Raw genomic sequence first — 21403 nt, 5'->3', positions numbered from 1 at the left:
TTTGGAAGATAGTTTGTCAGTTTCTTCCAAAACCCAATGGAGTCTCACCATATGACCCAGCAATTGTGCTTCTTGGTATTTACCCAGCGGAGTTGAAGACTTATCTCCTCACAAAGACCTGTACCACAGCTTTATTCATTATTTGCCCCAACTTGGAAACACATGAATAAACTGGAGCATACCGTACAATGGACTGTTAGTGACAAAAGGAAATTAGCTATCCAGTCAAGAAAAGACGAGGAAGAAACTTAAATGTGTGTCACTAGTGACAGAAGGCAATCTGGAAAGGTTTCCTATTGTGAGTCCAACTTTGTGACATTGTCAAAGAGGCAAAGTATGGTGACAGAAGATTGACAGTTGTTAGGATCTCAGAGTGAGACATGGACAGAAGCACAGGGGATATTTGCAGCAGTAGAATTCTTCCATAGGATGCTACAACGGTGGGTATCAGTGTCATTGTATCAAAATCCATGGAGTGAACACCACGGAGTGACCCTAATGGAAACTATGGGCTTCAGTTAATGACAAGGCATGAAATGTAACAAGGGTACCACACTAATGGAAGACGTTAAAAAAAAAGGGAGACTAATGTGTACAGGTGTGGTGGAGATGTCTTTTTTTTTTTTTTTTTTTTTTTTTTTGGTCAAACTAAAATTGCTCAAAAAATTGTGGATTAAAAATAATCATACCCATTTCAAATTTCAGCTTTCATCAATGTTTATTAGAACACATTCATACCGATTTATTTACATGTGGTCCAGGGTTTTGTGCTACGATGGCCAAGTTGAGTAGTCACAACTGTGACCAATGGCTTGCAAAGCCTAATTTACTAGTTAGCTCTTCACAGGAAAAAAAAAAAAAAAAAAAAAAAAAAAAAAATGTGCTGACTCTGGTCTAAGCCAGTGCACACATGAGGTCACCGTTTACTCCTCAGCAAGGACTTACCTCATCCTCATCTTCCGTCTTCTCCTTAAGCCATTCTGAAAAACATCTCTCCAAAAATCCACGTTTTCTTCAGACTGTCAGTTTACTCTACCTAAACTCCCCACCCCACGGTGGAGTTAGATGGCTCTTCAGTGAGTTTCCTAACTCCTGCCTTCTTGGTTTGGCCTCTCCTGAAAACACCCGTGTTCCATCTGGTCTCTTCAGACTAGGAGCTTTAAAGAGGGAGGCCACGTCTTATTCATTTCTGCGTCCCTGGCACCTGGTAGCTGCTGTATGGATGATCAGGATCCATTTTTAAGGAATTCTGAAACTGGAGGCCACATATGAATGGGTTTCAGGATCTCTGATCTCCTTAAGTAGAATAAAATGTATGTGTATGTCTATTGGGACCTATATTCTGGGGAGAGAGACCACCGTTTTCATGAAATTCTCAAAGGGGACCATGACTAACCCTCCCTCAGAGGAAAATAAACTTAAGAATTCCTGGAAGAGGTATAGATACCTGGGTAGTAAAGTGTGGACAGGGAAATTAACAAGATGTGTTGACTTTGTCAGTTTGTCAGAAACAAAGGAAGTTTTAGATCCTATCCAACAGTTTACCAACCAAGACACACTTAACAGATGTACCTGGGTGATCGGCACATCACTATTTTCTTTCTTTTCTTTTCGACACCAGGGATTGATCCCAGGGCCACTTAACACTGAGCAATATCCCCATTCCTTTCTATTTTTTATTTTTTTTTTTTTATTTTGAGAGAGGTTCTCGTTAAGTTGTTTAGGCCCTGCTAAGTTGCTGAGGCTGGCTTTGAACTTGACATCCTCCTGACTCGATCTCCCAAGCTGCTGAATTTACAGGCATCTACCACCATACCTGGCATATTGTTATTTTTTTTTTTTAAAGCCTCCCTCTGACAGAGGACTAGCATTTGCTAAAAGTAGCACAGGCAGAGGAGTTTGGTATTCAAAGGAAGAATGGTTTAGAAGAGATTCATACAAATAAATATTTGGACTCAACTGGTTACATGCTGGTGATGGCTGATTTTCTGTCAGCTTGGCTGGGTCATGGTATGTAGTTTTTGCTCAAACACCAGTCTTTACTGTGAAAGTATTTTTTAGATATTATTAGCATTCAAATTATTAGACTTTGAGTAAAGCAATATGGAACTTCCATATTGTAAGCATGCCTCATCACAGTGGTTGAAGATCTTAAAAGACTGAGGTTCCCCGTGGAGAAAGAGTTCCATCTTGGACTTGAGACTGCATCATCAGCTTTTTCGTGGGTCTATCCTGATGGCCTCTCTCGCACCTGCCCTGTAGATTTTAGACTTGCCAGCTCCCACAGTTGGGTGAGCCAGTTCCTTAAAATAAATCTCTCTATATATACGTTTCTTGCTGGTTCTATTTCTCTGAACCCTGACTAACACAATTTGCTGGAATTGGGTTACGTTTGAAACCACAGCTTTGGGTCCCCTAGGAAGCATAAGTACTCAGATCAGTGCACTCCCACAATTAGGTAGTGATAGTCTAAAAAGTTCCCCTTGGAAATTTGGAATACATGGATCTGCATTTAGCCAGTGGAAACTTTAAACATAAGGAACATTAAGAAATGGAATGGGCCTCCGAAGTATTCCATTCTTTTATATTTCAGTTGTTGTCTTCTTCCTCCTCCCTCTCTTCTTATTGAATGTATCACTGCTTTTAACTTTTTTTTTTTTTGGCTGTGGTTTCACATACATTGTAATAGTAATTATAAAATTTTGTCTGAGAGAAAATATTTAATTATAACCCCACTACTCTAGACATTTATTTTATTGAATTTCTCAAGAACGTGGACCAAAGGAGAGGCCAACAGACCTTTGAATCAAGGGCAGAAGGCCTCTGGAGATGGGAGACTGGGTAGAAACTACAGCGGAACAACTGTCGTTTCTGAAATGTAATTTACAAGTTGGTATTCTCACAGCGGCACCGTGGCCCTGGAAGAACATTTGCACTATTTGGAAAGCACTGGGGCTGTTCGGTTCTTCGGAACAGCTGTCTCAGTGAGCTCTCCCTAGGCTCAACGATCTACTGCCCATTTCCCTTTTTGTCTTCTAAAGCCCCAGCATATGAGGATTTGGCAGCGAGAACAAGGTTGAATGCACTGCTCCAGGAAACAGCGTGTCTGGACTGATGCCTGCATGCAGCTGAATGGGGACACACAGCCAGGTCTTAGCAAGGAAGCAGCTGTCACTCAAAGCACTGGGCTCAATGTCACTCGCTCACTCGTTTCCTTCTTCTAAGTGACTTAACTCTCTTAGAAAGGTAACATGAATTTGTGGGACACAATATCACTCAGACTTAACCTTGTAGTTTGAGTAGCTCTTTAGGAAGGAGAGAAGTGAGAAGCAAAATAACATTTATTAAATGGATCCCATCTGAGCTTTAAAGGAGAGGGATTTAAGATCATTGCCTGGGTTTGAGCCACACTTGCTGTGGGCCTGGGGTAAGTCACTTAACTTTTTGTCTGATTGTTTTTTCTGTAGAAATAACACAAACGCCTTATTGTAGAATTATTACAAGAATTAAATTATTGTGTCTAAAGTACTACTAACAGGGCCTGGAACATGGTAAGAGCTATTAATAAGCGCTGTTATTATTTTTATTAGTTAATTAACACAGCCTTGTATATCCTCTAACGACAGAGGAAACTGAGGCTCACGGAGATTAAGTCAATTACCGGAGATGGCAGAGCCTGAAACAAACTCGGATTTATCTCACAGCAATGTTTTCTTCCTAGAACATGACTGGGTCTGCTCAATGCTATCAAATTTCCCCTCCTGCTTGCCAGCTGAGGGTTCAGTTGATCAGTCCTTCTTTGTACTGACAACAGTGAAATCCTATATGACTGAGGCTCTGTCTTTAATCCTCCATTCCACTCATCCCTGGAGAAAGGCCAATGGTCAACAGGTTGGGGGGTCAGTGAAAGAAGCGACTCCCTTCTCCCAGGCCCTTCTGATATTACCCATGCTTCCTGTGACCATCAGAAAGCAGGGGACAGTCATGACTACAACAAAGAAAAAAACAGTCAAATAAACAGGACCCTTATAGCATAGGGCATTTAGGAAGAAGACATAATGGGAGCACCTATGTCATTTGAAAATTTCTAACAGCTATATTAAAAAATTTTCAAAAAGTTGAAATTAATTTAAATAATACTTCACACACTATTGACAAATATCTCAACCTAGAATGGATAATAAAATTGAGATATTTTAGTTTTTTGGATATTGTGTTAAATCCATCCATCAAGTATTTTACACACACATCCCTAGACCTACATACCATGTGAAAATAACAGCTCCCAAACACTTATATATGTGTCCGCAAGGGCCTTCTTTATTCATTTAGCGACTTTGTCTAAAGTGTCCCTGGTTTTCCTTTTCTTCATTCACCGGCAGAAATTCTCATGGAAAATAAAAATGGCTGAAGGAGTAAAGTGTGTCTATGAATTTTGCCGGCAGGTTTGCTGGCAGCTGAGATTTCCAGCTGTGGCCACAGCGTTTGTGTCCAAGCGCACACTCCGACCTCCTCGCCCTCGGGCCGGGCATGCTGGCAGGGGCACTTCGGGTTCTATCAGGACTCGGGCCTCCTCCTGGACCCGGGCAAAGTCTTTTCCCGTGTCTCGAGCCCTGCGGGGCGGTGTGGCCCCCACTGGCCACAGCAGAGCCCAGCAGAGCCCAGCAGAGCCCTGGCCGGGCGCATGTGCTGGACCGGATGACAGGCCCGAGCCAAGGGCAGGCCCCGCACAGGATGCGCGGCTGGCGGGGCGCATCCCGCGCATCCGTCCGCACTCGGCCCGTGGCGCAGCTGCTGCCAGTCCGCCCGGGCCGCCGCCTCCTCCGGGGCCTGGAGACGGCAGGAATCTCCCGGGCCGGCCCGCCGGGCGCGGCGCCCTCCCCCTGCTGGGCCCGGGGCGGAGTCGCCCACCTGTCATCCGAGACGCCCCACGTGGGTCGGCCGTGGGGAGGGGTTGAAGAGAGGGAGAAAAGGCAGAGGCGTCGAGGGAGGCAGGAGTGAGAGTGGGAAGGAGGGAGGCTCGCAGGAGAGCGGAGAGGAGAAGAGAGCGCAGCGCCCGACGGCCGAGCGGGGAGCGGAGAGCGGGAGAAAGGACACAGCGGACCAGAGACCCTGCGAGAGGGACAGGTAGGCAGGGCAGGTGAAAGGGAGGAAAGACGCACCGGGCCAGAGAGAGGGGGTAAGGAGTCGGGAGTGAGGAAGGAGCCACGGCCCAGGGACGAGATAAGGTGGAAGGAACCGCCGAAGGAGAACGATTCCGGGGTGACGAAGGGCGAGGGTCCTTTCAAGAGGGGCGGGGGAGGAACTGCGGCCCCGGCGCCTTTAAGGTTGCCTAGGCGACGGCCCTGGCCAAAGCGAGGCGCATTGACGTCAGCAGCCGAGCGCTGATTGGCTGCGGCCGGTCGTTTCCGGTGGAGCCGCCGCCGCGCCGCTATCGCAGAGTGGAGCCGGGCTTCGAGCGAAGCGCTGAGGGAGCCGGGCACCGCCGCAGTCTAGCACCTGCAGTCCCGCGTCCGCCGCCGCGCGTCTCTGGTGAGTGGGGTCGGCCGGGGGCCCTGGCGCGGTGAGCCTCGCCGCTCCGCCGCGCGTTTGGGGGCGCTGGACTGATCCAAGATGGCGTCACGGGGAGCGACCTGCAGGGGGACGGCCGCACCCCCTGCCCCTCCCCGGCCCCGGCGCCTCCCGGCCGGCCTCAGGCCGCGCCCCCGGCCCCCGCTCCGCAGCCCCTAGGTCCGGGCGTCCGCTCCGGTGCCGGGCGTCCGGTCCCCGCCCTCCCGCCTCGGCCGCGCTCGGCCCGGGCCCTGGGCGGCCCTGCCGTCCCCGCCCCCGCGCGCCGCGGCCTCCTCGCTCGCCCTCCCCCATTTCCTGAAGGACAACAGCTCGGTTTTTACCAGAATCCGCCATCGTTTTCCCCGCCGGTTTCGGCCGCTCTCGAGGCCCGGCAGGAATTCTCGTGTCCACCCTTCCCTGCTAGCCATTTCCAGCGTCAGCTTCCCGCACCCCCGCGCCGTGAGCTGGGTCTGGCTCCTCGGGTTCCCTTTGTCCCTCCCACTGCCCTTCGGTTCCCGACCCCGCAGCCCCAGGCCCCCTGGCTCTCGCGGAGACCTGCGCACTGGCCTAGGGCGCGGGGTCCACTGCCTTGGTTTCATGGTCATGACCGTGGCCTCAGTGAGTGAAGGGCACTCTGCTGTCCTCTCGAAAATACGCGGTGCCTGTCAACCCCCGCAGGCCCGCCGCCCGCCGCGCTGGGGGTGCGGGAGAGCCGCGGGGAGCAAGCTCGCCCTTCCCCGGGCTGACCCGAGGTGCTGCCCGGCAGGCCTCGGGCGTGCGCCCCGGGTCGGCGCGGCCTCCCAGCCTTTTAAATGTTTCCTTGAACGTGATCCTTCCGAAGCAGAATTTCATCTCAGTCGACTTTCCTACAGAAACATCTGGGTATTTTCTTAGAAGCGGAGGTTGTGACAGTGACAGTTCTGAAGTGGTTAAATAATTTGGGGGGAAGGGAAGAAACTAAGTGGGTGGGCTCTTGGACAAATAAGTACAAATACAGAATGAATCCAGATATATCCGATGAAATCTGTTTTAAGGCCTTGGAATTTGGTTATTCAGAGGTCACAGGGCCACCGTATTAATCTTGGGCCAACTTTTGTTCATGTACTGTGGTCACCAGGATCTTCATTTTGGGCTTGGCGATAAACATTGGTTTGTTTCAATCAAAAATATTTTCGCTTCTAAGGCACAGTTCTGCCATTTTTACCAGCCAAGACCTGATCTTAGAATGATTTTTTCTGTTGACTTGAGTGTGTGTATTAATATTGCTGAAATCAGACTACTTTCAAGTGTGAGAGATCTGATTGTTCTTGGTGGCCTTCAGTATTATTTGAAAAGCAGAAAATTCTACTGAAGTGGATTTTCCTCTCTTGATCTGAAAAAGTGACCAGCATTAAATATATCCTATAGTAAGTAAACTTTTGTGTGTGTGTTTATTTTTGAAGTAGCAGCATGATTCTTTTCCCATGGCTTCTAAATTGTATGCTTGTTCTGGAGCTACAAACTTTCTCATGGTCTGTTAATTAGTCTCCTTGTAATGACTTATCACGTAAGTTGTCAGAACAAAATGAATAACACTGACACTTTCCAAAGCTCTTCATCTGGTATTTCTTTTAAACTTATAGTTTTATCTTGGTTGTTTTCTGTGCATCATAATTTGAAAAGTCTGATGGTATTGAATTTAGTTGCAGAGTAGAGAGGAACAGTCTTAATTGCTTCATGATTAGTAGTTGGAAGGAAAACAGTATGTGAATGACACTGTTAAATTACTGTTTTTAATTCTAGGGTAAGGTTACCTGCTCGTTATTATATTTCTGTTTCTTGACATCCAGGCAAATTGAACCCTCTGAAATCCATTAAATGCAGTTATATATTGAATCATCATGTAAACTTGAAACTTAAATGTTTTTACATTTTCTTATCCAGATGAAGAAAACGTTTTGACAGTTTTCTGTCCAAATCTTTTGTAGTTTACGTGGTAAGAATTTTTTACCCCCAACTAATGATTTTCCCCTTTTTACCACTGCTAAAGGGCATTATTTAGGACTGGAATCTGGTAAAATATTCTAGAATGAAAGGGCTGCTTTAAAAACCCATCTGAAGTTCCTTCTGTGTTTTAAAAAATTTGATTACACTAATAGTTAATCAGATCCTTTGCTCTAGTGGTTTGCTGTGTGACATCAGGACATTTCTCCATGGGATAGGAACTAGATGGGAGCTACCATAAGGCCATTATCAGATGTTCTTTATTGTGCTTCCTTGTTTTCACTTAGAGCTGACTCAAGTGCCCTTGTAATTCTCTGTCCTGTTTACTATTGACACATTTCCCACGTCATCATGATTTCTTTGCAGGGAGAGAACTGAATGAAATTCCCTGAAGGGCCTGGCTTCTCAGCAGCCTGCCTCTACAGGGATAGTGGCTCATACCTCCCCCTGGGAGCATGTGGATATTGCCTTTCATTGTTGCCTATAGAGCCCAGATGCTATAGCAGTAACTAAATGAAATATTTATTTGGAAGAATGCAAATTCTGTACATGTTTTGTGCACGAGTCCCTGTGCTCAATTCCCTGTTTCTCTGTTTAAAAACAATCTAGTAAGGAAAAAAAGTTCCTATGAATCGTTACCTGATGAATTTAATGTCAGAGGCCAAAGTGGTGTTTGTGCTTCATTGTTTACCCAAGCATATGTGTGCTTTTTGTTGCAGAGAACCATGGCGTCTGGTAGTACCGCCAGTGAGGAGGAGCGCAGTCTCCGGGAATGTGAACTCTATGTGCAGAAGCACAACATTCAGGCACTGCTCAAGGATTCTATTGTGCAGTTGTGTACTGCTCGACCTGAGAGACCCATGGCATTCCTGAGGGAGTACTTTGAGAAATTGGAGAAGGTAAAAATAAATTTGGGGAGATGATGTGATGAGTATAACAATTGTTAAATATAATGCTTTAGAATGTTGCAGATTTGCACCTTTTGGAAGGAAAGGAATTCTGTCTAAAATTACGAAATGCAGTGAAGACATTTGTGGTAATTTTTAAATTCATAACCAGTAGAATTTAATCAGAAAATGCATCTGTGTGCTAAGTTTATTTGAATAATAAAGGGTTTCCAAACTTAGTTTCTTGTAACTTGGTTTTAATTAGTACATAAAACTGACTATAACAGAACCAATCTGTAGTACAGCAATTGTTATGACTTGAGAAATTCTGAAGTACTTGAAAGCAGTGGATACTTTTCTTTTATTAAGCAGGTAACCTTAATAAACCTTATCCCACATTTTAGAACTTGTGTAATAAAACAGTTGATTTTAGTTTGTAATTGACACATCAGAAATTTTGAATTAGTGAAGTCTGGTTTACTATAGAGTATGTCTTAGATGAATTAACTAGAGTGCAGTTACAAGATGGAAGGTTGTCAAAATTTTAGTCCTTTTGTAGTTTTGGTTAGGACTTGTTTTTCTGGAAAAATAATAGAGTTATTATTCTTGTGTGTGTTATTGTATCCTATGTTTATGTAGATGCTTTTCTTAGCAAAATAATAACTTTGTGTCAAGGACAGTGCTTCAGTTCACTTTCTTCAAGATGGTGAATGAAAAAGTCTGGATCACCAGATGTTTTGAGGATTTTATTCAATTTGCTTCTATAGGTCAGTGGGATAGATTTACAGGTTTTCTTGTGAATATTGAAGTTTTGAAAGTGGTTCATAAGGATCATAAACCAATTGGCATTTTTTTCTATATATAATTATCTTATTGTATAATAGAAATATTTGCTTTATTTTCCCTTTGGTATTTTTTTTTTTTTTACCAGCATAATTCATGTTTTAAGATTTAAAACATGTTTGGTTAGTTCCAGTAAGCAAGTATTTTCTACACTCCTTAAAAACTATTAAAGTTGATATTTAATACTGTGATTAGAATAATTAGAAAAAAAAAAAAACAGCTGCTGACTAGTCACTATGAGTGTAGCCTTGCTATCTTGAAATTGTAGTAGAAATTCTGGTTTTCTCTTATTTAAGCAGTTTCCAAATAATGAAAGTACTATAGAGCCAGGTCACAAATGTTCCCTATTTTGAAGTCAAGTGCGTTCCTGGAGATCTGGTTCTGAAATGGGTCATTGTAAGGTGATCCCTCTTCTTTGGACATCAATAGAAATCATGAAATGAGGGGATTAAGTTAGTGAGACATTAAGTGTGTATCTTTTTTTAGGGAGTGTTGAATGTGTGGTGCTAGTTTCAAAGTCTGTATTAAGGACTAACCAAGGAGGAGGAAAGCAAGAATTTTTTAGGGTACTTTCTTTACAGATTTTTAGATTTAATATGTATTGACCTTTTAAAAAAATCTCTTAATAAAAGTTGCCTCATAACACATTTCTTTCTATAACTCAGAGGTCTTTCTTTACTAACATACTCCTTTACCCAGGGTTAAATATATTTTCCTAGACTTTCAAGTAACTAGATTTTTCCTTTTTTTTTTTTATTTTTTTTATTTTTGACTTTTTAACAGACTGTTTTTCCATACATCATGTTAATTTCTATGTCCTAAAATACTTGTCACATTCTCTTTACCTCCTTCCCAGTTAACCCAGGAGTTATGTTTTTGGGATCTTCAACTACTTCATAAGAAATGTACCCCAAACCCCAGTTTGGCCTGCTGAAAGTTTCTGCATTTTTATTCAGACTGTTGTCTGGAATTTGAGTTCTCTTTCATGTTTGTATTCATTATAGAACTTTCCTATCTTTTCGATAAGAGGAATTATAATAGCTATTGCCTTTTGAGGGCCTCCTGTATGCCAGGTACTGTGAAACATTTTACATACATAGATATTCATTATCATAAATGTGTGATTTATGTGATTATCACCATTTTACAGAAGCAGCAGTTAAAACTTGGTTGTGGTCATAAAATGTAGTGACCAGCTTTTGCTGCATCAACATGTAATCCCCAAATTTCAGTGGTTTACTACAACAGACTATTGGTCATATGTAGCTCTTTAGGGCTCAGCCTATTTTGTCTTCTTTATTTCATGTATTTTGTTCTGGGACTGAGTGGAAGCAGTTACTATATAGGGCATTCTTCTCTAAAGGCAGAGAAGGGACAGAAGCTCAAACTGAGCCAAACCACATTAGCATGCATGCTATGGCATGTCCACTTACATTCCATGACAGAAGCAAGTCATATGGCTCAAGTCAGTGGGTGGCAAATTTACTTAAATCTACAGAGAAGAATGGCAAGGGCAGGGAGAAAACAAATAGTTGTGAAAACATTAAGTGGTTGGAATTCAGAACATGATGCAGAATTTAATGCAGGAGAGTCAACATGATTAAACAAAGTAGGCTAGGAGTTTTTTTTTTATTTTTTGTTTTAATAAGCTAAAGATCTGAATAACAGCAAGAGTAAGGGTATGAAATTATATCATAGTACATACTAGAAACTGAGGATCCCAGTAATGGCTGTGACTTGTCAAAATAGGTTATATTCAGATTGCTATTTTATAGACTCACTAGAATCTGAGGTAGTGCTAAAATCAAATTGTTTTTGGTACTTCAGAATTATCTTAAAAATTTATTTAAGTAGAGTACAGTCCTAATAAGATATTCTTGGTGAATTTTTTCATTAAACTTTTGTGTAATGCCAATGATACATTTGGGGAGATTGAATTTGTGTTTTCATTTATACTCTTAAACTTTATACTTGGGGGAGACCTGAGTTTCATGGTTATATGTTAATATGGAATAGGAAAGCCTTATTAATTACTGGATGTTCCAGAATGAAAATGGAGTGAGTTTTTTAAAAAAAAATTAGGTCACATTTTCACACATAGTTCAAAATTCTGTAGATAAAAAAGGCATAGCAATAAGAGGTCTCCTCCTCACACCCTTGCCTCTCTTGGATGTGGCCAGTATTCTAGAGATAATATATGGCATTTACAGACAAATCCTTACATAAAAAAGAGTATCCTTTCTAACACATGTGACAATCCACTAACGTATACTATATTTAACCATCCCTACTGATAACTATTTTGGTTATTTGCGTGTTTCACTCTTAAAAACACTAATCAGACAAATAATATATGTATCATTTCTCACACATGCATATGTTAGAATAAATTTCTGGAAGCAGAATTATTAGATTACTGAGTTAAAAGGTAAATACATTTGTAATTATATACAAAAATATTAAGGTTTTTTTTTTCCCTCTGAAAATTAGAAAATCCAGAGAAGTGAGACGAATAAAGATAAAATTTTGCTCTAAAAAAAAAAAATAATAAAATAAAAATCAGGCATGACTCTACTAATAGAAACAAACACTACTAACCTTTTCATGAATATGGTTCTGGATTTTGCTTGCTGCACATTTAGAATTCTTGTATTTGATGCCGAAAGCTGGGGTGAGGACTATGCAGAAAAACAACAACAAACAAGAAAATAAAACCCAAAAAATGGATATCACTTTTTTTAAATCAAAATTTTTCCTATAATAATCATCAAATGCAAAGTTTGTTTAGAATTTGTGAGACGGTTTAGAAAAATGTAGAATGGGTCAAATGAATGAGAAAGTAGAAGATAACATTCTTTTTCCCTTTTATTTCAGGCATAATAATTCATTCTTTTCTGAGAGAAATTTCTTTTTAAAGCTCTAGGTTCGAAAAAATAATTTTTGTTGATTTTAGTTTTTATATGAATTGGTTCAGTAAGTAATAGTTTTTACAAGCAGTAACCTTTTTATTTTTTTGTTTTAACTTCAAGTATAAACCCTGATAATGAAGAGTGCTTCTAGCTCTGCTGGAGGAGTGTCACTACTGGTTCTTATTTAAATTCTTGTTTATATCACATCCTCATCATTTGTTTATATCTGGGACCCAGGCTAGAATGTGAATTGTGCAGTCTCAGGACCCTCTCCAATTTGTTTGTGTATCCCATTGCTTTGTATAGGATGTGGTGTGGCAGATCCAGAAAATGCTGAATTAATGAAATAGTAGTCTAGACATTCTTGGGTTACTTTGGTGTGCCAGAATTGTTGTTATTGGATAACATGCTTGGAAAGGGAAGTTCTTGCTGTTTGCTGTAGGTAACCAGGAACCTCATTCCCAGGATTTTGTTTTCTGACATATTGCTTTTATGTGCATCATGAATCATTAATTTCAATACATTATTATAATGGATATCTAATTTTTTACTTATATATGTCCTTGAACATATGGCTTGTGTTCATTAATAAAGCCATACCATCTATTATCATCTGAGAAACAGTCTCTGGAAAGTTTTTCTTTTTAAATTTTATTTTATTTTTTTTCCTATTTGGAATTGACCATTTCCCCTTAACTTACATTGGTACAAGAAGAGACTTGATGTGACTGAGATGAACTGTCATTGGATTATAAGAATACCAACTTTACATGCTGAAGCATCTCATTTAAAAACCTTTCATTTCTTTTAGGAGGAGGCAAAACAGATTCAGAATCTGCAGAAAGCAGGCACCCGCACAGACTCAAGGGAGGAGGAAATCTCTCCTCCTCCCCCCAATCCAGTGGTTAAGGGTCGGCGGCGACGTGGCGCTATTAGCGCTGAAGTCTACACGGAGGAAGATGCTGCGTCTTATGTTAGAAAGGTAGTTTTGATCTCTAACATTAGGGAAATGTTTTTGGGGCCCACTTGGTCCTCTAGTTTCTTTTGAGGAGTGCACGTACTATTTTGAACAGTTATTGACAAAAATACAGATCTTTGGTACCAGAGAACAGGTTTCTGTAATAGCTTGCTGTCAGAGGAAATAACTAATGATCATTATAATCCAGGGAATAATTGCATTTAAGCGTTGATCATTTCCATGCAGTTGAATCAAGAGCTATTCCTTTTTCTCTTGAATCATGGTCTCCATTTTTCAATACTCTATAATTCATGTTGGTTTTTAACCTTGTGTCCTCCAAGCTTCATTTGTCCTAATCTGCTCTTTCTCAGAGCCAGTCAGCCATTTTGAGTTATACTGTTTTCTTCAGTGGAAAAATCCCATGTGCTTGGGCCTTGTGAAACTAGTAATTCTACATGACCGTAGTTTTAAAAATGATTAAGATACTTTTGTCTTAGAATAATGTCCTTGGTCAAGGTGGCTTTGGTTTGTTTAGTTTTTAACTAGGAACCAAGTATTGGCCTTTAAGTCCAAGTCTGGCTGTAGGCAAGGGAATTAAATAGTCAATATTTGTCGAGTACTTTGTGAATCAAAGATAATAAGAATTTATCCATAGTGAAAATATTTAACTCAAAACAGTCTTGTTTTAATATTGTAATGTGACTTGACATTTAATTGAAATATAAGTTGCAAGCATGAAATGGTTTTGGTTTATGGAATTATTTGTCCTTCATTTCTAGGTTATACCAAAAGATTATAAGACAATGGCTGCTTTAGCTAAAGCCATTGAAAAGAATGTGCTATTTTCACATCTTGATGATAATGAGAGAAGGTAGGTAAAACTTCTTTTGTTAGAGTATTTTTTTCAACAAGGGTATAGTCCCGAACTGTTATCCTTTTAAGTTTAAGGCTAAAGGACAATCAGGGCTGAAAATCTGGGAGCTTTAATTCTAACAATTAACATTCAAAATCAGGGAAGAGACCTGTGAAATCTTACACAAGGACTTTTCTCTTTTGCAGTGATATTTTTGATGCCATGTTTCCAGTTTCTTTTATTGCTGGAGAGACAGTTATTCAGCAAGGTAAGGACTGCTGTTTATGTGATATGCAGTATCGTTATGGGAGGGTAGGCGAGACTGGAGAATTGGTTTTGTTTATTTTGAGTTGGTTCCCCTCTTTGTTCCTACCATTTTTCCCTCTGATACACTTTAAAATTTTTCTGTATCCTTTTTTTTTTTTTTTTGATAAAAATTTAAGCTATAAAGAAAATTTTCCCTAAGCCTAATTATTAATATTTCTGACATTTTATTTATATAACTTAAAGGATAATGCTTTTTTATTTTGAATGTCATATGGAATTTTAGAACAATATATATCTCATGTGTCCTTTATATTGATTATTAGACTCTTTTAAAGTAAAAAATGAACAAAGCCACCTACATTCTTCAGAATATAGCCCATATATTCTGGGCTATATAGGTTTTGTGCCTCCTACAGATTCTTACTGTTTTACCCAAAGATTAAAATGAATCTAATCTTTTGGGCACCTTCTCCCTTTTTTCTAATTTATTCTTGACATTTTCCTGGGTCTTCATAAACTATATATTTTTCCATTTCATGACAGTCTGATATTTTCTGTTAATTCTTTGGGTTGTTTCTTGTGATATTATAGATGCCATCGAAGTTAATAACTTTGTACACATACGTGGCTTTTTATAGTTTCCTTTTTAGAAGGTATTTTTCACCATGAGATGACTAAAAAAATTGATCAGTTCTGTGACTTTCAATTTTGTGGCTTCTATGTTGCTGAATTTTTTTCTTAAAGATGTGTTATGTTTAATATATTGTTTTCTCATAGCCTTATTGTAAAATGAGTTTATTTTAATATTAATTTGATTGTTTCAATTTGTTTTTTTAATTTGGAATATGATTCTCTTTTACTCTGTTTTAGGTGATGAAGGGGATAACTTCTATGTGATTGATCAAGGAGAGATGGATGTAAGATTAAATAATAGCAAAACTATGTTGATAATGTTTCCCTAGAAATCAATGCATTGATTTTTAATACTTTTAAGCACTGAGCATAGTGAATATTAAGGGCTAATATAGCCCATGTATGTTATATTCCATTACCTTTTACCAAGTATTTTTTGACACAGTAACTTTTAAAAAATATTTTTTAGTTGTCAGTGGACCTTTATTTTATTTATTTTTATGTGGTGCTGAGGATGGAGCCCAGTGCCTCACACATGCTAGGCAAGTGCTGTACCACTGAGCTACAACCCCAGCTCGACACAGTAACTTTTTAAGAGTAATTTTTCTAATTAGACGTGCAGTTCATGACTTCTGTCCAGTTCATAATTAAGAAGTTGTGTATGCTGTGGAAGGGTAGACAAATGTAAGGGAGTCTAGTGCTGTTCATTAGCTATAAAACTTAACGAGCTTTCTTAATTCCGTAAGTTTTCTTTACAATAAAAAAGCATTGAACCTGTAGGTTTGTTAGAAAATTCCGTGCCCTAATGTAAGTAAAATGCTTAGTACAGTGCTCAGCCGAGTACTCAGCAAATGTGTGTCATTGGTATCAGTGCTTGAGTCACCTTATTTCATCATCCCTCTATGAAGTACCTTTTCATATCAGATAATAGCTCATTTAACTCATTGTCAGAGGTCCACTATTTTGCTGCACTGTGTTCTGAGAACATAAAATATTCTGTTTTTAAAAGTAAGTTCAGGTTTCTGATCTTTTAAAAAGGTCTAAAAGTTCTAACGCGTTTGTCTGTATGGAGAAAACTTGATGTCATTTGCATTTTTAGGTCTATGTTAACAATGAATGGGCAACCAGTGTTGGGGAAGGAGGGAGCTTTGGAGAACTTGCTTTGATTTATGGAACACCTAGAGCAGCCACTGTCAAAGCAAAGACAAATGTGAAACTGTGGGGTATTGACCGAGACAGCTATAGAAGAATCCTTATGGTAAGAAATGATGGATTTTGGAGTGTGATTTAGAGTTCTGATCTATGTAACTAATGTTTGAATACTGTCACCAGGTTAGAAATGAGTTGTTCTTTTCTTCTAATGATTGAATGTTTTGTATTAATCCCAGTTTAGCATTATTCATTATACTTTTCAAGGCAGTGATATTTTAGAACAAAAATAAATTAAGACCAGAAATAACATGGGATACAGAATGTTGTGCATATATAATGGTCTGCTCATATGTGGAAATCTGCCCATTTGCCAACAGATGCTTCTTGATTTACCTATCTTACCCACCACAGATTGGCTGCTTTGAAATACATGAAGTTATTAAAAGCCATTCAGAAATAAGTAGCTTCTTTAAACTGAAAGCTGGTTATCAGTAATGTGTGTGAAATGTCTCTTCTTGTTTGAGGAGTCAACAAACTAAAAAAACCATTGGGACAGTCTGCTGATATAGTCAGAATTTTTGAGAACTTTGATAAGTTTGTAGTTTGGGTAGTTAAGTTCCAGCTAATGGCATTGACTGTTCTAAATAGCTTTCTTCAATTTCTGTGGTGTTCATCTGGCCATTTGAAAATTTGCAGTCTTGTGTACTTAGAAATTTTTTTTGTATGTTTGGGATATGTACATGTACTTTGCAGTATACTTTTTGTGTTTTTATGTCCCCACTGTGGATACCAGAATCCATGAATACTCAAGTACCTTTTATAAAATGGCATAGTGTTTGCATATAGCATGCACACCCTGTAAACACTCTAAATCATCTCTAGATTAACACCTAATGCACAGTAAAAGCTGTGTGAATAATTGTTCTACTGTATCATTTAGGGAATATTGACAAATAATTCTGATACAGACATGATTTTCAGTCTGTAGTTTTTGAATCCATGGGTGCAGTACCTGTGGGTAATATGGAGGACAGACTGTGTGTTTGTATTTATGTATATACACGTACATATTTATGTGTGTAGGTGTATATGTCTTTTGACAGGTGGGGGTGGTGGGGCTAACGCAATTTACGCTGTAAGGAAAATTTATTATAGAGCACAGTGTGTTTCCTCCCCTCTTTCCCCCAGATATATTTAACAAATTTTAAAGATATGACAACTTGATTAAGTTTTGGGACTATACTTATAGTTTACAAGACTGGGGTTATGGGGAAGGATTCTGGGCTGGGAGTGTAGTCAGATATAATCTCTCATGTTACTTGGTTGTTTTGGGAGAACAAAACTTGCTGACTTGACATTTCATTACTTGTTGGTGCTGTGTACCTCCTGTGGCTTTTAGGAGCAAGCTATGAAGAGCTTTTTGAGTTTTTTAATGTAACTGAACACTTAATGTTTTCATAATAAAGAGAAATGGTCATACATCAAGAGGCAACAGCAGCAAGCTTTGACTTTCTTTTTAGTATATTTTAAACTTAATATTATTCCATAGCATTGTGTGATGACATGTTTTGGAGATATGACTTTTTTTTTTTTATTTTTTAAATAGGGAAGCACACTGAGAAAGAGAAAGATGTATGAAGAGTTCCTTAGTAAAGTGTCTATTTTAGGTGAGTTTTGGAAAATTGCCTGGAGTACTGTCAAATATTTAGCAGAACCTATTATATTTCACAAAAAGTAATCTAGTTAACTCATGTTTTTGTTTGCTCGTAGAAATGAAAGGCAAATGGGACTTTTATTTAATTGTGATGAAGATTTGACTAAGTTGAAGTCTAACGTGTGTTGAATTTGCTAATATATGACAAACTCCTTAACTAGAAATGATTGGACACTGGAAAAGCTTTCAGAAAATAAGAATTTTTGCTCTTTCCTCCTAAATAGAAAGGCTGAAAGTGCCTTCCTTCTGAATGTGAACATTAGTTATTCCCACTCTGACTTCCTTTGTTGTTGTTATTGAGCTTATTGGTCTGAAATCTGTTTCCTGGAAGGCATTTGCATTGTGGAAATATGAGGTATCATTTGTTGGCATCCTCTGAAAACATGACAGATTGGAAATTCAGAGTGAAACAGGTTAATTGGAGCTGCTAACATGAGTTTTGTTAGGCAGAATTGGAGATGTTAGAACCTATTCTAAAGGAAAGGCAGTGGTGATTTTGCCATTGTTTTGTTAGAGATTTGACTTTTTTTCCCTCCTTATTTGACCTCTAAAATAGTTATATTTACTTCTTGTCTTGGATATTAGTTTGACCTTTGCAAATAAAAGTTATTTTCTGGTTACCCTTGTTAGTTTCATAAACAAATACAACTAAGTATTTAAATGGATGTTATTTTCTTGAACTTTGGAAAATTATGGATAGTGAAACTTATTTGGGTACTGCTATTATGAGTTTGATTTGCATTGATGGCAGTATGAAGAACTGCTTTATGGTCACATTTTCTTATTCCTTTGCCATTTGGTACATTGTCGATATAAATTAATCTGGTCACTAAAGTAAGGACCTGAGTGCCACCTGCAGGTATTGAGAATCCTGCTGAGACTAGAGGCAGTTGAAGACATATGTCATTGTCATGTTGTTGAATGGGCATGGATATTTGGTTGAATATCTGTACACTTTGTTTTTGTTTCTCAAAATTTAGCAACACCAAATAATATAGAAATATTTTGATTCTTGTCTTTCAGAGTCTTTGGACAAGTGGGAACGTCTCACTGTAGCTGATGCATTGGAACCAGTCCAGTTTGAAGATGGGCAGAAGATTGTGGTGCAGGGAGAACCAGGGGATGAGTTCTTCATTATTTTAGAGGTAAAGAACTCTGCATTTGATTTCCTACCAAGTTGTACGCTATAAAAGGGAAACTGGTTTATACTTTTGAATTCTAAGAATACCAGGTAGTTTTATTTAAAATTTATCTTTTGGGGCTGGAGATGTAGCCCAATGGTAGAGTGCTCCCGTAGCATCTGTGAGACCCTGGGTTCCATCCCCAGCACTGCAAAAAATAAAGTTGTGTATGATTTCATTGTGGTTTGCAAGGCCTAACTAGCCCAGACTGAAGATCATTTAAAAAAATTATTTTTTATTTTGAAATGCAGTTATTTGATTTCTGATATGCCACTGCATTTTAAAAGAGTTTGAGTCAAATTCTGGAATGGCCCAAGACTTGAGTGGCATGTCCAAATCCAGGGTTACCCAAATTGTTCTTTACCATGCAAGCCAAAGAAAAAAACAAAAAAACTCAAAACTTAACCCTTTAGTGTTTCAAACTGATGATTCTGGGTGGTTAAAATGCAACTGTTTGGGCTATTTGACAAAGAAGGATCAATTTATTAAAATTCCTAAAGTTACTGTTTTGTGTCTTCACCATCTGGGAAATGTATAGCTGTTAATCTTGCCTGCCAGGCAGATCCAATAGATTCAGAGGCTCAACTCTGTTGTCATGGTGCAAAAGCAGCCATAGAAATGTAAATGAGTGGATATGGCATTCCAAAAAAATCCTATTTACAAAATGAGCGAGTTTGGGTTTGGCCCTCTGTCTACAGTTTGCTAATCTGCAGTTTGCCAGAGTCTGAACTCTTATTTTAGTTTGATAAGAACCTTGCTCTAAGCAGGGAATAATGGTTAAATAGAAGTCAAAGTTCCTGTGGTGACTCACTTTTTAGTCATCTTTTACCTTATGAATACAGATGAGTTGAAGTAACCCCTAAATCCTTTTCTCCCCTCTGTTTTGCAACATAGGTAAATTGCATTGGGTGTTTAAGATGCCACTCTGGGTTAGATGCATTTGCTTAGCTTTTTGGTGATTGTATTGTAGGGGTCAGCTGCTGTGCTGCAACGTCGGTCAGAAAATGAAGAATTTGTTGAAGTGGGAAGACTGGGGCCTTCTGATTATTTTGGTATGTTGGATTCCTTCACAATAAGTAGTTTAAGTTACCTTTCAGTGAGACATGCAGTCTTTTCATAATTTTGTCTTTTCTTCTTCTGAACTTTTAAAATTGTAGTCTTGACTCTCAGAGAAACGGTGTGAAATTTTGATCTTTACTCAGTTAATAATAGAGTAATTAATTGTCTCATACCTCTTACTGACAATTTTTTTTTTGACATACAGATGCGCATCCTTTTTTAAGTTAATGGAAAACAAAATCTTTGTTTCCTTTCTCAGAAGTGTGCTTTATTAAGGAAGTTCTTTTCTGTAGAAGCTAACCTGCTCTTCCCTTCTTTTCCCTCTCCCAGGTGAGATTGCACTGCTGATGAATCGTCCTCGTGCTGCCACAGTGGTTGCACGTGGCCCCTTGAAGTGTGTGAAGCTGGATCGACCTCGATTTGAACGTGTCCTTGGCCCGTGCTCAGATATCCTCAAACGAAACATCCAGCAGTACAACAGTTTTGTGTCACTGTCTGTCTGAAACCTGCCTCCTGTGCCTCCCTTTTCTCCTTTTCCCGGTTCATGCTTCACTTATGCAGACTGCTTAATTTTCCCTAATTGCAGCGCCAAGTGGCCATTGGCATCGCAGCTTCTTGTCTCTTTATATTAAAAGTTGCTTTTATTGCACCGTTCTGAATTTGGAGCATTAACTGAATGCTCACACACAAATAAATAGAAAGAGTTCTATGGACTTTGCTGTTGCTGCTTCTCTCTGTGCAGTGTTAGTGTTCAAACTGGGCAGTGAGTGCCATGCTTTTTGGTGAGGGCAGATCCCAGCACCAATGAATTACCATAGAGTAATGATGTAACAGTGCAAGATTTTTTTTTGTAAGTGACATAATTTTCCAGTCAAGCATATGTAGACTGTGGCCATATATGTTGTATTTCTTTATTGAATAAATGGTTTCTCATTAAGCTCTAAGGATTAGGAAAAATGGATATAGAGAAACCTTAGTAGAGTAGAACGATATCTGCCTGTAATTAAAACTAGTTTAAGGGTGAAAGAATGCCCATTTTTGCTAATTATCAGATGGATATGGTTGGTTCATACCTGAACCCTTTACCTGAATTTTTGTTTGCCAAGCTAATTTTCCTGGTTTTGTTTGTATCTTGTTAACTGTTTCTTCTCCAACTCTGAAATATTCTTAGGTGTGGCTATCTGTACCAGCCTTTCAATTTTGAAACCAAATCATAGACTACAAGTACTGGGTTGTGATTGAACTACATCTGCCTCAGCTCACAGATTTATTTATCCAACCAGTGCCAAATACTGACATCAGATGCTGAATTGGAAATAAGAATTTGAGGTCTATACTTAGAGCTTTCAGTTTATATATGTTCTTCATTTGACTCCAGTATGATCTCCTGTGTTCAGTAGACTGATTCCAGGAG

The 21403-nt window shown here is 39.2% G+C and overlaps 1 protein-coding gene across 2 annotated transcripts; it reads left to right on the top strand.

The window, feature by feature from the left end:
* The first annotated feature begins 4926 nt into the window (after positions 1 to 4926).
* On the top strand, positions 4927 to 20702 carry PRKAR1A (protein kinase cAMP-dependent type I regulatory subunit alpha). 2 transcript variants are annotated; one of them, XM_079131995.1, is made up of 12 exons: positions 4930 to 5127; positions 5328 to 5532; positions 8253 to 8432; positions 12984 to 13154; positions 13910 to 14001; positions 14190 to 14251; positions 15121 to 15167; positions 15983 to 16141; positions 17642 to 17702; positions 18773 to 18894; positions 19901 to 19982; positions 20320 to 20702. In XM_079131995.1, the coding sequence occupies exons 3-12, from the start codon at positions 8259 to 8261 to the stop codon at positions 20490 to 20492; spliced, it is 1143 nt and encodes a 380-aa protein (XP_078988121.1). In that variant the 5' UTR covers positions 4930 to 5127; positions 5328 to 5532; positions 8253 to 8258; the 3' UTR covers positions 20493 to 20702. The 2 variants fall into 2 exon arrangements, with proteins under 2 accessions (XP_078988122.1, XP_078988121.1); XM_079131996.1 differs by lacking the exon at positions 5328 to 5532 and having other exon boundaries at positions 4927 to 5127.
* Positions 20703 to 21403: the final 701 nt, after the last annotated feature.

Source organism: Sciurus vulgaris (genome assembly GCF_902686455.1).
Source record: "Sciurus vulgaris genome assembly, chromosome: 3".
Classification (NCBI taxonomy): Eukaryota; Metazoa; Chordata; class Mammalia; order Rodentia; family Sciuridae; genus Sciurus; species Sciurus vulgaris.
Note: the sequence above shows the minus strand (reverse complement) of the source record. Positions and strands in the feature narration are given on the sequence as shown.

Bases quoted from the DNA above. Each gene is read 5' to 3' on its own strand.
- PRKAR1A (XM_079131996.1), top strand. From the start codon at position 8,259: ATGGCGTCTGGTAGTACCGCCAGTGAGGAGGAGCGCAGTCTCCGGGAA. The intron at 14,252-15,120 runs GTAAGGACTGCT...ACTCTGTTTTAG, and splicing joins AGAGACAGTTATTCAGCAAG to GTGATGAAGGGGATAACTTC. The intron at 17,703-18,772 runs GTGAGTTTTGGA...CTTGTCTTTCAG, and splicing joins TAGTAAAGTGTCTATTTTAG to AGTCTTTGGACAAGTGGGAA.